Source organism: Corvus hawaiiensis, chromosome 1 (genome assembly GCF_020740725.1).
Source record: "Corvus hawaiiensis isolate bCorHaw1 chromosome 1, bCorHaw1.pri.cur, whole genome shotgun sequence".
Classification (NCBI taxonomy): Eukaryota; Metazoa; Chordata; class Aves; order Passeriformes; family Corvidae; genus Corvus; species Corvus hawaiiensis.
The window spans coordinates 6259473-6273713 of NC_063213.1; the positions used below are offsets into that span (position 1 = coordinate 6259473).

At 43.7% G+C, this 14241-nt stretch overlaps 1 protein-coding gene across 4 annotated transcripts in view; it reads right to left on the bottom strand.

The window, feature by feature from the left end:
• The window catches only part of PRKAG2 (protein kinase AMP-activated non-catalytic subunit gamma 2), a 222848-nt gene that overhangs the window by 108824 nt on the left and 99783 nt on the right, over positions 1-14241 (bottom strand). Inside the window, exon 1 of one of the 4 annotated variants that reach the window (XM_048321934.1) lies at positions 6878-7591. The exons of the other annotated variants lie outside the window; for them this stretch is intronic. Coding sequence (XP_048177891.1) covers positions 6878-6983 — 106 coding nt within the window. The 5' untranslated portion in view covers positions 6984-7591. Of the gene's footprint in view, positions 1-6877; positions 7592-14241 lie in introns of those variants that run through there. 4 annotated transcript variants of the gene reach the window in all.

Sequence of the window (14241 nt, forward strand, 5' to 3'; positions counted from 1 at the left end):
TTGAGCAAGGAGTCAATAGTCCAAAACATTGATTTCTAATTAAACAAAAGTACCCACCTACCTAAATGCTACTGTCAAGTGCAATTTTAGGCCGTGAAAACAGACCTGGGCTTGAAATTTGCTTTTAAAATCTGGCAACAGGATTTGTAATATGGATGCATGGGAGTATAAATAAATTGTGGTCTAGCTTAGCACATTCAAATAAGTAGAAAGTCAGTCTAGGATAACAGCTTCTCATGCAGATATTCTTTTGAAGTGAGAACCCTTGGAAAGTACAGCGAAAACAGAGAAAAAATTATCTCTATGCTACTCCCAGCTGGTGTAATAAGGATGAGAGAGGATGCATGGAAATGAGTAATTCCAGTGATTTTTAGCATGTAGGCTGTGACCCTCCAGCATCCATCATGAAGGCACTCCAGGCTGTGTTCGTTAAACTGAGGTGTCACATATAAAAGTCTTATCTACATTATTTCAGCCTCAAAAATGAATCAGATATTTATTTATATCAGAAGTAACAGAGATAGTATTCCAGCATTACATACATATCAGAAATGACTTGTTACCTGAAAATAACAGAAGGAGAGGGTGGAAAAAGGAAATTCTGATAAATACATAAATATCATATGATGTCAGAAACAGGCAGGATCTGCACCCTCTTTCACTCACAGTCAGTATCCAGCTTCCTTCTATCTCAGTTTGTCCTTTTCCACTTCAATGAACTCCTCCCCATACTTGCATTTCACATCTTTGCTCAGATTCAATCCCAAGATTTGTATTTAATTTCTTTCTTTCAGGAATAACATTTATCCCGCTTTTCAAATAACACTATTTGAATAGTTGCAGAATTACAGGAAAGTGTCCTTCAGACAGTAAAAAATTTAGTCTTTCTGCTGTTGCTGTGTCTGGGGGACAAACAACTGCACCCACAAGCAGCAACAAGGACCAGAACCACATGGACTACTCCCAGACTGGAGATCTCCCTGCCCAAAAACCTGCACGGTTTGTAAAGCAGCCCATCAAAAGGGAGGCTTGGCACGGCTGCTCTCACCCACCACGTTGTTGACAACAGCACGTCAGTGCTGAGTAATTCAGTCATTTATAGTAATACAGATATTTTTGACCAAACTTTGTGATGAGACACACAGAGCTGCCTGGAGCAGGACTGGGAAGAAGAGTCCGTGGGCAGATTCATTTGCAGCACTGATCTGGAAATTTGTGCCTTGAGAACATACTGTATTTTTACATGTCTAACCTGCCCTTCAGGCAAAAATAACTTCTTTGAAAATAAATTACTCAGAGAATTTGCATTCTTGGACAACTCATCGTGAGGGCAGAGTCTACATCTTCTTTAAGCCTGCAAAGGGTTGCAGAGGCAGGATGCTGCACTCTGCTCAATCTACCTCCATTTCAGTTTCCACCAAATCAGTGTATTCTTATAAGGTTTATTACTATCTGAATGTACAGGTACCTGCTTGAAAATACCTTGCTGTTTCTACTGCTTCACGGCCACAGTCCTTTTCCCCCCATTCAGAATGCCTCAAAGCTGTGCACAAAGCCAGGAGGTGCCAGAAAGCACCAGGACAGTGACTATAAGGAAGCAGAAAGTGGCAAATTAAAAAGTCTCAGATATTTAATCAGACTTGTCACTGCTTTTCTCCTTCCCGACAACCAACTATAGAAATTTCACAGCTTCCAGGTCTCGGTGCTCTCTGTAGTACAAGATTAATGACTACTGATCAGCCGGGGCTGCACATCTTCTAAAATCACTGTCAGCTCAACAGAGCATGAAAACCAGTAGAGAAAATCATTAACAAACCAAAGCTGTCTCAGTTTCTCATGCCCAGTCTCTGATGATGGTGGTTTTAAGCTGCTTTAGTGGAGCAACAGGATTTTGCTCTTTCAGGTCATTTATGGCAGTGCTGGAACATGCAGCAATTCCTTCACTCTCATTTATTTCTTCAGAATTTTTTTCACTATGATTTCTCCCCCACTGCCTCATAACAAAAACATCCCACTAGAATGAGAAAAATAAGTATCTCTGATCCTCCCACGTGCAGCACCACCCACTTTGGGGTGAAGCACTGGGTGAGCTGCAGCTCTCCAGACTGGAAGAGAAGGAGATCAAGCCCCATTTCATTTTTGCAATTGCTTCTCCATCATGTTTTCTGTGCTTCATGTTTTCACCCGGCACTTCTCCCATGTTTTCTCTCCCTGTTCTCAGGCTTGTGATGAGAGCCAAGCTGAATTATCCCCTGGGTATTCATTCCACTTGGAGAGGCTGTGAAGCACCAGCTCTTTGGTTTGGTGTCAGTCCCGCCCATGGACAGCTGTGCAAGCTGGTCACATACCACGGCACATTACCTGCATGTGGACGTCATGGAGGCAGTCACCACATCTCCATTGTTGAGAAGGAAGAATATAATTTCTCTGCTCGACACACAATCCACATTCACACCCAACCCCAGGGGTCTGGGAAGGACCATGACAAGAGATGGAAGAAACCCCTTGAGTTTTTGACTGAAAGGGGAAGACATTTCCCTTTAGGTTGAGTATTTAAAGATACCTCACAGCACCTCCCAGATGCACTCTAGAGCCTGAGCAGCCCCTCCCCTTGTATCAGGAATAGTGTGGCCAGCAGGACCAGGAAAGTCATTCTTCCCCTGTACTTGGCCGTGGTGAGGCTGCACCTCGAGTGCTGTGTCCAGTTCTGGGCCCCTCAGTTCAGGAAGGACGTTGAGGTGCTTGAGAGTGTCCAAAGGAGGGTGACAAGGCTGATGAAGGGCTTGGAACACAAGCCCTCTGAGGAATGATTGAGGAAGCTGGGGTTGTTTAGGCTGGAGAAAAGAAGACTCAGAGGTGACCTTATCACTCTCTACAACATCCTAAAAGGTGTCAGGTTGGGGTTGGTCTCTTTCTCCAGGCAGCAACTGACAGAACGAGAGGATACAGTCCTAAGCTGCACCAAGGGAAATTTAGGCTGGATGTTAGGAAAAAGTTTTTTACTGGAAGAGTGATAAAGTACTGGAATCGTCTGCCCTGGGAGGTGGGGGAGTCACCATCCCTGGATGTGTTTAAAGAAAGATTGCATGTGGCATTCAGTGCCATGGTTTAGTTGAGGTGGTGTTAGGGCATGGGTTGGACTCAGTGATCTTGAAGATCTCTTCCAGCCTGGTGATTCCGTCATTCTGTGATTCCATTCCACGGTGGTTCTCAGAGACATGAGATAAAACGTGCATCAAGCAAGTTATGGAGCGACTCCAGGACCGCCTGATTCATGCACATGGCGGGGCTGAAGCATCTTTGCACATGTGTTTATTGGGGTCTGAGACATCCAGCAGGCTCACTCCTAATTTAGTCCTAATATGCACCTAATTATAACAACTGGCAGGGAAATTATCCTCAAGAGTGCTGTTGAGGTGGGACACAACAGGTGCTGACAGGCAGCACTGAGGGTCGCTTAGAGCCCCTTGGACCTGGCTTGTTGGGGCTCAGCTTTGGCACCTGATGATTAAAAGCCACCTGAGAAAAGTAACAAACCCCAAGAGGAGCAGCATGGGCAAGGAGAAGTTCCTGGGCATTTCCATGCAGCTAAACGACTCCTAAAGGAGTTTTTTGAGGCTAAATGCCCAGCACAAGGCAGCCCAGGTGCAGGCTCACAGCAGCCACATGTGCTGCAGAAGGGTTCCTTTGCTGGGCACTCATGGCTTGGGTAGGGAAAAAATACTTTAAACATTACTCCTTTTGCATATGTCACACAGTCCTTTGTGGAATACATGGTGTCCTTTAAAGGGTAGAGCAATTAACCTCTCTGGGGTCAAAAATTTTTCCCCTTCAGAAATGCCACAGAGCCTATCCATGTACAACTCATCAAGCTGTGGTGAGAGCTGCCAGGAGGAGAAACCGCTAGAACCCTGCACCGCAACTGCAAGAGGAAGGAGGAAACTATGCAGTGGTGATCTAGACACTGGAGAAATTTTGGGTAATCCCCATCCTCAGCCCTGCAAAAATCCTATTGCATAAATCAGCTTCCCTGCTGTTTGGTGGACAGCTCAAGCTTCGAGGTCTCCCTGTTGGCTGCTCCTCTCCTGGAGCAAACTGTGGGATCTCTGCCTTCACTTCTGCTCTCGTTTGCTCCTGGTGCTCATTCATGTTTTCCTCCTTTCCCTCTCTGTGTGTTCTCTGCTTCTGTTTGGCCATACTCAGGTCTCCCCTCGCTGTTCACTTGGAATGAAAGGACTGTAAGGCTCCAAACCCAGGGAAATACAGAGACGACCATCCTTGGCAATGCCACTCTTCATTTCTCCACCAGGATGCAACCTCTGCACTGGTGCAGCGGAGGGATGGGGTTTAGCTCAACAGATACACAGAAGAATGGTACTAGCTGATAATCTTAGCTGAGATCTTAGATGCCTGATGGCATCTACCCCTGGGAAGCCAAGAAGCTGCACTGGCCCAATCCTATTTACAAGGACTGGAGGATTCTTCCTTAAAACACTTTACAGAATGGGACAAGAAAAATCAAAAATTTCAAATTCAACCAGTCCAGGTGTCAGATTACCCCTTTTGGGGCATCAGGGGATATTTTCCTCTTGTTTTCTTTTCCACCCCTTTTCTGAATACAATCCAAGCTCATTGAGCAACAGGGAGGCTGCTGTCATTCATTTCTCACCCCTGGTGGCAGATGACAACCAAATGGGATGTGCTGATCTGTGACCAACCCCGAGGAGCCACCAAGCCTGGCTGCTACCAGTGCTCTTGCACACACTAATACTGATCATAACACCTGCTGAATGCCAGCAGTTCCCTTGAAATCTGCTCAGAAAGTGTTTATTGAGGCCTAATAGCTACAGGATACAGATTAAATGTAGCAAATAATGCAAAGCTTTTGTTCTGACATTTCCCTGCAATTAATTAAGGCCACTGGGGTGGGGGGGCATGAGGGGAAGGCATTTCTAAGTGTGTTAACCCATTTCTTGAAAGGAACTCAGACTCTGCTGGGATGGCAAAGGCGATCCCCGCAGCAGAGCATCCAAGGAAGGAAGTAACCTGGACACATCCCCTTTGCTTTTTCCCACTCTTGTGACTCAGTAGTTCTCTGTTGATGATGGCAGCACAGGGAGCTGACCTGGTCACACTCTTACAAGAATGGCATCTGCAAAGCCTGTAGAGTAAAAACTGTACAGAAAACTCTGCCTGGTGCTCGCTGTGTACCACTGGAGTGGGCTACAAATCTGGAATAATGGGAATGAGGAAAATAAGGAGCACATGTTTTGGCACTGCTGGTATTACACTTCCAATTTTTTTTATATAACTCTGCCACAAATGGTACAGTTCATATAGTCAGGTTTTTTGGTGCAGAACAAATGATTTTCTCCATGAAGGGAGTTGAGGACAGGGCTTAAGAGTTAGACTCAGGGGAAGCAGACATGCAACACCATGTTTAGTGCTTCCGGCAGTGAATCTTTTTGCAGATATTGGCTATTCCCTCTGTTGATGAAACCACAACAAGACAGTGAATTAGTGGTCCAAAGTGCCATTCAACATTCAATCAACAAATTGCATGTATGTTTCTATCTACATGAGAATTTAGGGTGTTTAATTAGAAATTTGGGAAGGCATTTTATGTCTGGGCAATCTTTAAGCTAAATATTCCTGTTCTTGTTGCATAAACTCTGTGATCTGTCTTTGTGCATGTTGCTGACACTGTGAAACTACAAAGACCTGGGTCATTTCTCATTCACATTGCCTTGACCTTCCTACCACTCTCACAGAAACCCTCAGGTAGGTTTTGGGAAATGCAAAACAAGACACAGTACACAGGTTTAGATTTAAAACCACTTAACTGTACACAACAGGAACAAAAGGAGAAGTGTTTGCAAGGATTATAACTTAAAAATGACACAACCCATCACTAAATAAACTGCAAAACATTAAATAGTAGAAAAATAAGCTCCCTGGGCAGCCACCCATCCAACAGTTGTAACTCCTCATCACTAAATGTACGCATATGTCTCCACACCATCCATTTGGTCCAACACTACTCCTACCTTCATCATTCTGCTGGATTTGACACAGTGACTCCTGATCAATAGAGAGCAAAAGAGCCTTGCCTACCCTTTGTACACATCAGCCTCTCTAAACTGAGCCTTATTCAGCTGATTCAGTGTAACATCAGTTTTAACCCCCTTAGTCACAGAACAGAATTGCTCAGTAACACTCATGGTCTTCAGAGAACCAGCTACCATTAGTCTATATAGGAAATGCATTAAAACTGGTATTTCTCCATTACTAAGAAAACAGCCAGATCCTGTTGAAAAATCCCTTCTCTCCTGACCAGCTGATCCCTGTGTGACACACAGATACTCTCTGACACACACAACTCAGCACCTGCACTGGAGCTATTTAATACTCCGTGACCAGGAAAAGCTTTTGATTAAGAGAGAACAGTCCCTAATTGCAACTCAAACGCAATTATATCGACAACTGCAGTATCAGAAAGCTGTTTTTAAATGCATTCGTTATGGGACTGATAAGAAAAGTTTTCTATTTAAAATTCATGTTTCAATAGATAAAACAGAACTTAGTTATTATTGTTCAATTAAAGTGACATCAGGCAACAGCCCCTTCTGACTGCCATAGGATTCACTGTAAAGCTTCCTGTACCATCACTCTTTTCCTAAAGGTTATGGCTGATGTGTGTTACAGGTGTCAGCTCAGATTTTCATCTCTGGTGCGAACCAACACCAAAATAACCTCCACACAACAACTGCACGGTTCAGTCAGTGAAATTGGGAGCACAACGTTGTTGCTCAATTATTCACTACCACCCTCTCCCAAAGAGCAAAGTCCCTCCTTTCTGGATGCAGAGGGTCCTTACCGGACAGGCCGTGGGGGTCGGAGTGGCGCCTCTCCAAGACTTTGCATCGCTCCTTTCTCTTCTTGCTCCCTCTGAAGCTGCCAAAACGTTTCATGAGCTGCAACATGCACTCGCGTGGCGGCAGCTGTCGCTCATGCCCGGGGTTGGAGAAAAAAGAGCAGCGCAAGGGGCAAGGAGAGGTGTGGCTTACACCAAAAGCCCAGTTGTGAGAAAATAAAGCTCCAGAAAGACAGTGTGGCTGCAAAAGAAGTCCAGCTGGCCAGCAGCTCAGCTCTGAGGTGCCTGGCTGTGTCTTCGTGGAGAGCTGTCCTGCAGCAGGCTGCCGACCCTTCCTTGCCAGGCACTTCCAGCCTTAGTTCTGGCATACAGTAACTGTCCTGCAGGTCTGTGTGGAGACAGGGAGAAGTTCAAAGTCTGCCCAGCTTGCAGCCACAGAGGTCTTATACATCAGCTGTCAGAAGCCTCGGAAACCAAAACAACATTTCCCAGTGGATCAGCTCATGTGGAAAAGGTCAGGAGCCACCTGATAAGCTCCCTTGTTTAAAAAATACTGACTGTGCGAAGGAGCCACCAGCCCTCTTGAAGGGAACTGTCATGTGCAGCTCGGCATGATGACTCTTTCAACAGGCTGTAAAAGGAAACCACCCCTGGACAGACAAATCCTGGCAGCAGCGTCCCGGGCGCGCTGGCACCGTGACGTGACATCACCCAACTATTTTGATTCATGTGTGCTGGGTCTTGGGAGTGACAGGAGAGCCCAGCTGACTGTCCATGAGCTCTGGAATGCCCGGCCCTCCACAGCTAATGACTAATGGATTCATGGGATCGAGCTCCTGCCAATTCATAAAAAGAAGGCTGATACTTTCTGGAAACCATAGCTGGAGTGATGGACTGGAGTTTCTCTGTGACATGCCCTCCCCGTGCTGCACATATCCATCCCCGTGCTCAGTGTAGATTGCGCTGTTCAAATTTGCTGTCTGCAAAGCAAAAGGCACCAGCACAGCTGTTTGTAACACGGCTAAATCCACCTCGTGGTCTTTTCAATGAGACAAACATGCACGAGGCTGTTGCTCATCCCAATCAGTCAGGCTGTATGATGATGTTCGGCTCTGAGTCTGTACATAAGAGCTGTTTATTTTAGGAAAGGCTTGATTATCGTGGGCTGGATCTTGAGCATCTGGAAAGGGGTGCAAGCATGATCCAAGGCATGGTCAAAGCATCACAGCCAACCTTCCTAAGATTATAGTAAATGCTCTGTTAAATCAAAAGCTTTTTTTAAAATCACAGAGCATCAGCCTTTCCTCCGGACACCACTAGACTGTGAGGCTCAGCTCTTTCAAAAATCGAACCCTGTATGAGTAATGAGAGTCTTATCTTTTTAATTCTTAGGTGGAATTAAAGGTTATATCACCTTTTTCCTCTACAAAGAAACACGCCTTTTTCCTTGTGCCCATGATTGCTTCTGGGACTTAGTATCATTAGGAAGGAAAACAAAACCCAGCCATGACTACTGCAGAAAAGGCCTCTATCAACACAGATTCCCTGCAAGCTCTGTTTTTTCCAAAAGATGCATTAATGCAAGGATGTCTTGGGACTTAGGGGACTCCAAGAATATGTGCAGAGGTGACAGGAGGTTCCTCTGCCATCTTCAGCTACCAGATGCTTCCCCAAGTCTACCCTATGGAGAACGTGGAAGAGGACAGTACAGAGGACACCACTGTTCTTCCACCTAGCAACCGAAACAATCAAATTATTACCAAGACACTTCATTACCTTCCAGACAAGGCTCTGAACTGATCTCCAAGTGAGGCACAATGATAATTAACATGGAGCTGTTCCCAGACTTATCCCTCCTGACTAGTCCTCCTACTTTCTTTTACCCTCATCTTTGTGCCCCTGTTTCAGTTCTGCAAGCGAAAATCCTGATGCTTTCCACCAAATAACAATCCTTGGCATAAAATCTCCTGTCAGCAGAGTGTGTTTACAAAGCCCCTTCCCCAGCCTCTCTTTTGAGGCTCACTGTTCACCCAGCACAGAGGAGAAGCAAATGGAGCAACGAGTTGAGGAATTAGCATGGGAAAGTGTCTGTGTTAGCTTCAGTATTTGGTTTAATGTAGCTGTAAGAACTCTTAAGCTCTGCACACCCCATCTGGCTTTGTGTGACCACCACATTCACCTCTGCAACTTCATCTGCATTGTCCCCTCCCTGCATTCTGCCACGATCATGGCACCGCAACTGAGACAGCAGCTGCAGTGGGACAAGCTCTGGTTCTCCCCACAAGCACGTTTCATGTGCTGATTCTCAACCTACTTCCATAAGTACTTCCCATTTGAAAACCAGCACCCCAAAACCAAACCTGGATTCTCCTTGCTGCCTACTAAGCCTAGTCATTCTTCTCTTACTCACCATGCACACAGAGGGACATGCACACTGAGAACAAAGTGTTCCTTTCTGATCCGGAGTCACCCCTGGCATATTTTACAACAGTTATTTAGTTCCCTTTCCAGTTTTCACTTGGCCAAAGACACAAGAAGTGCTGCCTACACCACCAATGCAGTCTGAACCTCAAGCTGCCTCTCTTTTATAAAAGCATTCCTCATTCTTCGGTGGCCAAAGGATTGCTAAGAATGACTTAATGTCATCAGAAAGCAAAAAATTTAAATCCCTTTTTAATGAGAATGAAACAAATTGCTATTGCTTCAGCATGGAAACAGCCCCCTTTCTGATAGCAACCAAGGATAAATAGTCGCTGATGACCTTTTCAAGCAGGGCCATTGCACCAGGAGAGCTCATTTCCCCTTATTAAGGGAAGCAGCAAGACTCTAATGTTTCTACACAGAGCTACTAGAAAATGAAACAACACTGTTTAACAACTGACTTTCACAGTAATTTGTTAAAAAAGCACTAAGTGTTTTGAGTATAATCAGTCTGTCTCCCACAGCTAATGGTCTAGCAGATACTTGCACATTTACACCAGGTACTACATCTTAATTATTCCAAAGAGTTCCTTTGGGGCCATCTATGTTCTGGAGATTGAAAACACAAATCCCTTCCATCCCTTCCAAACAACCATGAAATGGACTCTTGTCAAGCTACATTGAAGTCTCCCCAATTAGTTATCCTGTATTACGGTTTTTTAGCTGCGTAAGGATAACACTGTGCCCTTCCAAAAATCCTACACAAACTCACTCTGAGAGGTACCAAGCAGTGGGCAGCTTAACAAAATTATTTTCAGGGAGGGAGCAAACAAACACTGGTGTATGTGTGTGAAGCAGTTCTCTAGTCCCACTGTATCTGCAGAGCTCACCAGACCTGAGCCCAAAAAAGCCCCATCAGTGGCTGGGCTCCCCCTTTTTGATGCTCCTTGCTTTTAAGTTCTCCATCTCTTAGGATAAAAGAACCTGCCCCCAGTGATTCACCAGGACTCTTCAGGCACAAACATAACAAAAATCTTTTATCCTCTGGATGTGACACGAAGATTTGTTCTAGAAGGTAGAATTGAGGGTGAGTGTTCAGATTTGGTCATCAGATAGACAATATGGAAGATGCCATCGTACCAAACAAGTGCAGCCATCAGAGCTTTGAAACACAAACTGATTCATCCATCTCATGGAGGTGTAAATTCTGTGCCATGGTGAAAATACTTTAATACTGATATTTCAAACCATTTCCTCAGCTGCCTTTTTAACAGGAGCTTGAGCCTGACATAAAAATGCAGCAGCAGAACACAGGGCAAGCAATGGGGACCAGTTAGTCCTATTTAATTTATTCTGATGTGAAAATGGAAAAAACAATGTTTTCTTCCTCGAAATTTAAGAGCTCATTTAGCTCAAAACAGGAAGGCTAAGAGGAATATGTATCCCCTTAGTGACAATTACTGTTTGAACTGGCTGCTGACTGCAAATCAGCAAAACCAAGTATTTCCCTTTCCCTGTTGCTGAGAATTTCCTCGTTCAAAATGCCCTCTGTTTTTGTCATTGCTAAGAGAAATAAAGTTCAGATCCACGCTCAGAAAGGTAAAGCATGAATCATGCTTGCACTTCTACATGAATCATGTTTCTCTGCCATGTTGTCCTTAAAGTTTTCCCTAAATTGGATTTTTTTCTAATTTTCTATTTTTAAGCTCTACATAATGATGCTGGCAAAACTGAACATTTTCGAATGCTGTCAGTGGTGCTGGCATATGCTTACATGTCTTACAACACCAGACTGATTTTAACTGCAACCATATTTCATATAAATAGAAAATGTGGAAAATATTTCAAAAAACCATTCAAATAAATACGTAAAGGAGATTTTTGCTCTAAAAAAAAGAGTCCAGGTGATGCAATGCACCATAACAAAAAGCCTGTTTAGTCCAAACACCATTTGCAGGCTGGTTGAACAGAGCATGCAGCCCATGTTTTCAAAGAGAAACACAAACTACCACTTTCTCCATCTGGTCCAAGCCCAGCTCACACCCCATAAAAGAATTGCAAGTTTATGACTCCAAGCTGGGCTCAATTACTTCCCATAATCATAACCAAGTGTTTCCCTGTAACAAGTTTTCGTCCCCCTTTTCTAATACTACTTCATGCTGCTTTCACTGTACATTAAGAAAGATTTAAATCTCAGAAAAATCTGTCAGAAAAATCTAAAAGCTAATTTCACTTCTTTTTAGCAGTCCCCTAAGGTGCACACTATATTCCCCAGAATTCTTGGTAAATTACTTTTAAATTACATCCTGGCGTCTTTGTGATGTTCTCCTATCCTACCTTTCCAGAGCTTGTAACACAAACCAGCAGGAATAGGAGGAACAGTGATGGTAGCGTTGGCATATTGGTGATATCTAGTAAGAAAAACATTATTTCAGACTCAGAGCATCTATCCCAGAAGAGCAATAAGCTGGGACTGATGACTATGATACCATCCAAATGACAATTTTATCATTTCTCCGCATCCTTTAATAAACTTGGTGCATATGTTTCCAGCACTCACTTCTTCAGCAATTTCAGATCTTATTGTGAAAAGCTGAGCTGTTTTTAAATGCATCACAATCTGGCTGTGCTCAAAACACCAAAACAGTATTTGATCCAAGAAGTACAAGATGTCTGGTGACAACACCACTTCTAAAATTTAGTAAGTTCTCAGCTAAAGAAAAACATCTCAGCAGTAACTTTTATGAAAAAAAACCCAGCAGAGATAGTAAGTTCCTTAGAAGCATTTTCCACTTGTGTTTTTCTCATCTCTTCTTGCTTCTCTTTCTTCTTGCTTCTGTCAAGCCTTTCAACTATATTGATCCACAAAACCTTGAGAAGGAGATAGGATTCACTGGAACATCACAAATCTCCTTTTTGTTCTCTTCCTGTCCTTCTTTCTTTCCTGCTTCTTCACTTCTCATGCAGAATTGGAACAGATTAAATGATGTTAAAGTTAAAATGGGCATTGTAGGGCTGAACAAAATAACCCCTTCAGTTTAAATTAAAATCTTACAACCAGCACTGAACGGATTGTAAAGGGAATGTCAGCTAATGAATAAAGACAGAAATTGCTCCAAAAAAGTGATATGTTTGGGATGGCCAGTGAAACGACCCGAAAAGTGAAATTCCTGCAACTATCCCATACTGAGCTGCCATGAAACATAAGAGACTAAAAAATCAGAGCATCATAACTCTACAGAAATATGGACCTCCACCGATTCTGCTTTTGGAGATTTATTTGGAGAGAAGAGAAAAACTCACTGAATTAGCAACAGTTTGCGCCAGTGCTCAGCTGTCCTTGGATGTCATCCCTACACAAACCCAGTGAGCATTCCTCATGGCACAGCCATGCCTTTGCAATTCCTAAGGTGGCAGGAGCATTAGGAGTGACACAGCTTCACACCCATTTACTGCAGCTTTAACGTTCAGACTGGCACAGTTATCCCAAAATGCAACTTTAGTGACAAGAGTGCACACTGGAAACAACACCCTCATCCTAAAATCTAGATGGGATTATGAGATTTCTCAGCCATTTCAAGTTCTGTATCCCTCTGCTCCCTGCAAGAAGCAGACTAATCTGACAGCAAAAGCCAGAAATCTGCTGACATACAAAATAAGACAATAAAAGACTCTTGTCCTGGCTTGGTAATAGTATTACCTGCTATTTTTGGTTGAAAATAATCTTAAGTGTTCTCTTACAATACAAAATTATGATTACTGCAACACTGGGGTGGCAGTCACCCCAAAGTGACCCATTCCTATGCCACAGTGGGTGAAATAAAGACATGTATGTTATATATGTATTACTAACATAAAGTCAGACACAGTGGTCAGCAGCATCCTGTTAGGCATGTGAGACAACACAGAAATGCTGACTGAAGAGAAAATTGAACCACACCTTGAAAAGCTAAATGCTTCAATAAGGCTTGAAAAGCCTTTCCCATTCCTGGCTCCAGCAGTTTCACTGATGACTCTCCTGTTCTTCACTGATTAAAAATGGACCTCATAGTTCAGCTGCAAGAGATCAGCAACTTCTAGAGGAATGAAACATTCCCTATGAATCTCCAGGGCCAAGGAGTATACGTGTGGCTCTCCTGCTCTTTGATGCTGTGATGGTGCAGAAGAACCTGAAACCTATGATGAAGTCACCTATAGGTGTTGCCACAATTTTTTTTTTGGCAGTGAAAGCAGGGTCTTGTAGCAGTGAGCTGAACTCCTCATTGAACTCAAGCTCAAAGCTCACGAAATCCCAAGGACTAGCCTGGGTATCCATGGGAAGGACTTCAACTAATTATACAGCCACTGCCAATCTGGTTACATCAATGGCCAAGGACATCCCACAGGACTCCGTCCTCGTGGGCTAAAGACAGGAATAATGCCAAGAGGGAAAATTCCTACAAGATCACCCAACACCACATTCTTAATACAAGTGGGATTGCTCCAGCAAGGGGAATATAATAGAAAGAGAGGAATCCTCTGTATGCAGACAGGGGCTGCACTGAAATCCACCCCCCTGGACAGTCTTTTTGCATTGCAGCAGCTCCCTTCGTCTGTTTGTTCAAGCCATCCTTAGCAAAATACAGTAGACCTTCATCAGGCCTTTAAAAAAAATAAAAGATTTAAAAACCCCCAAATTTGCACCAAAAAAACCTAAATGCAAAAAAAAAGTCCACAAAAAACCCGCAAAATCTGTCCTTATTTTCTACCTTTCCTTTTGCTACAAATTAATGATTCAGAAGCATCATTAGTTGTAAGCAAAGGAATAAAGCCAAGTGCTTTGCATGCTTTAATGCCATAATAACTGAACAACTGGCAAACCAGCTCTGTTAACTTCTCAAGATAAACATCTCAGGAACCACCACCAGCTCCATCTCATACAGCACCTCTTCACCTTCAGCAGAAGG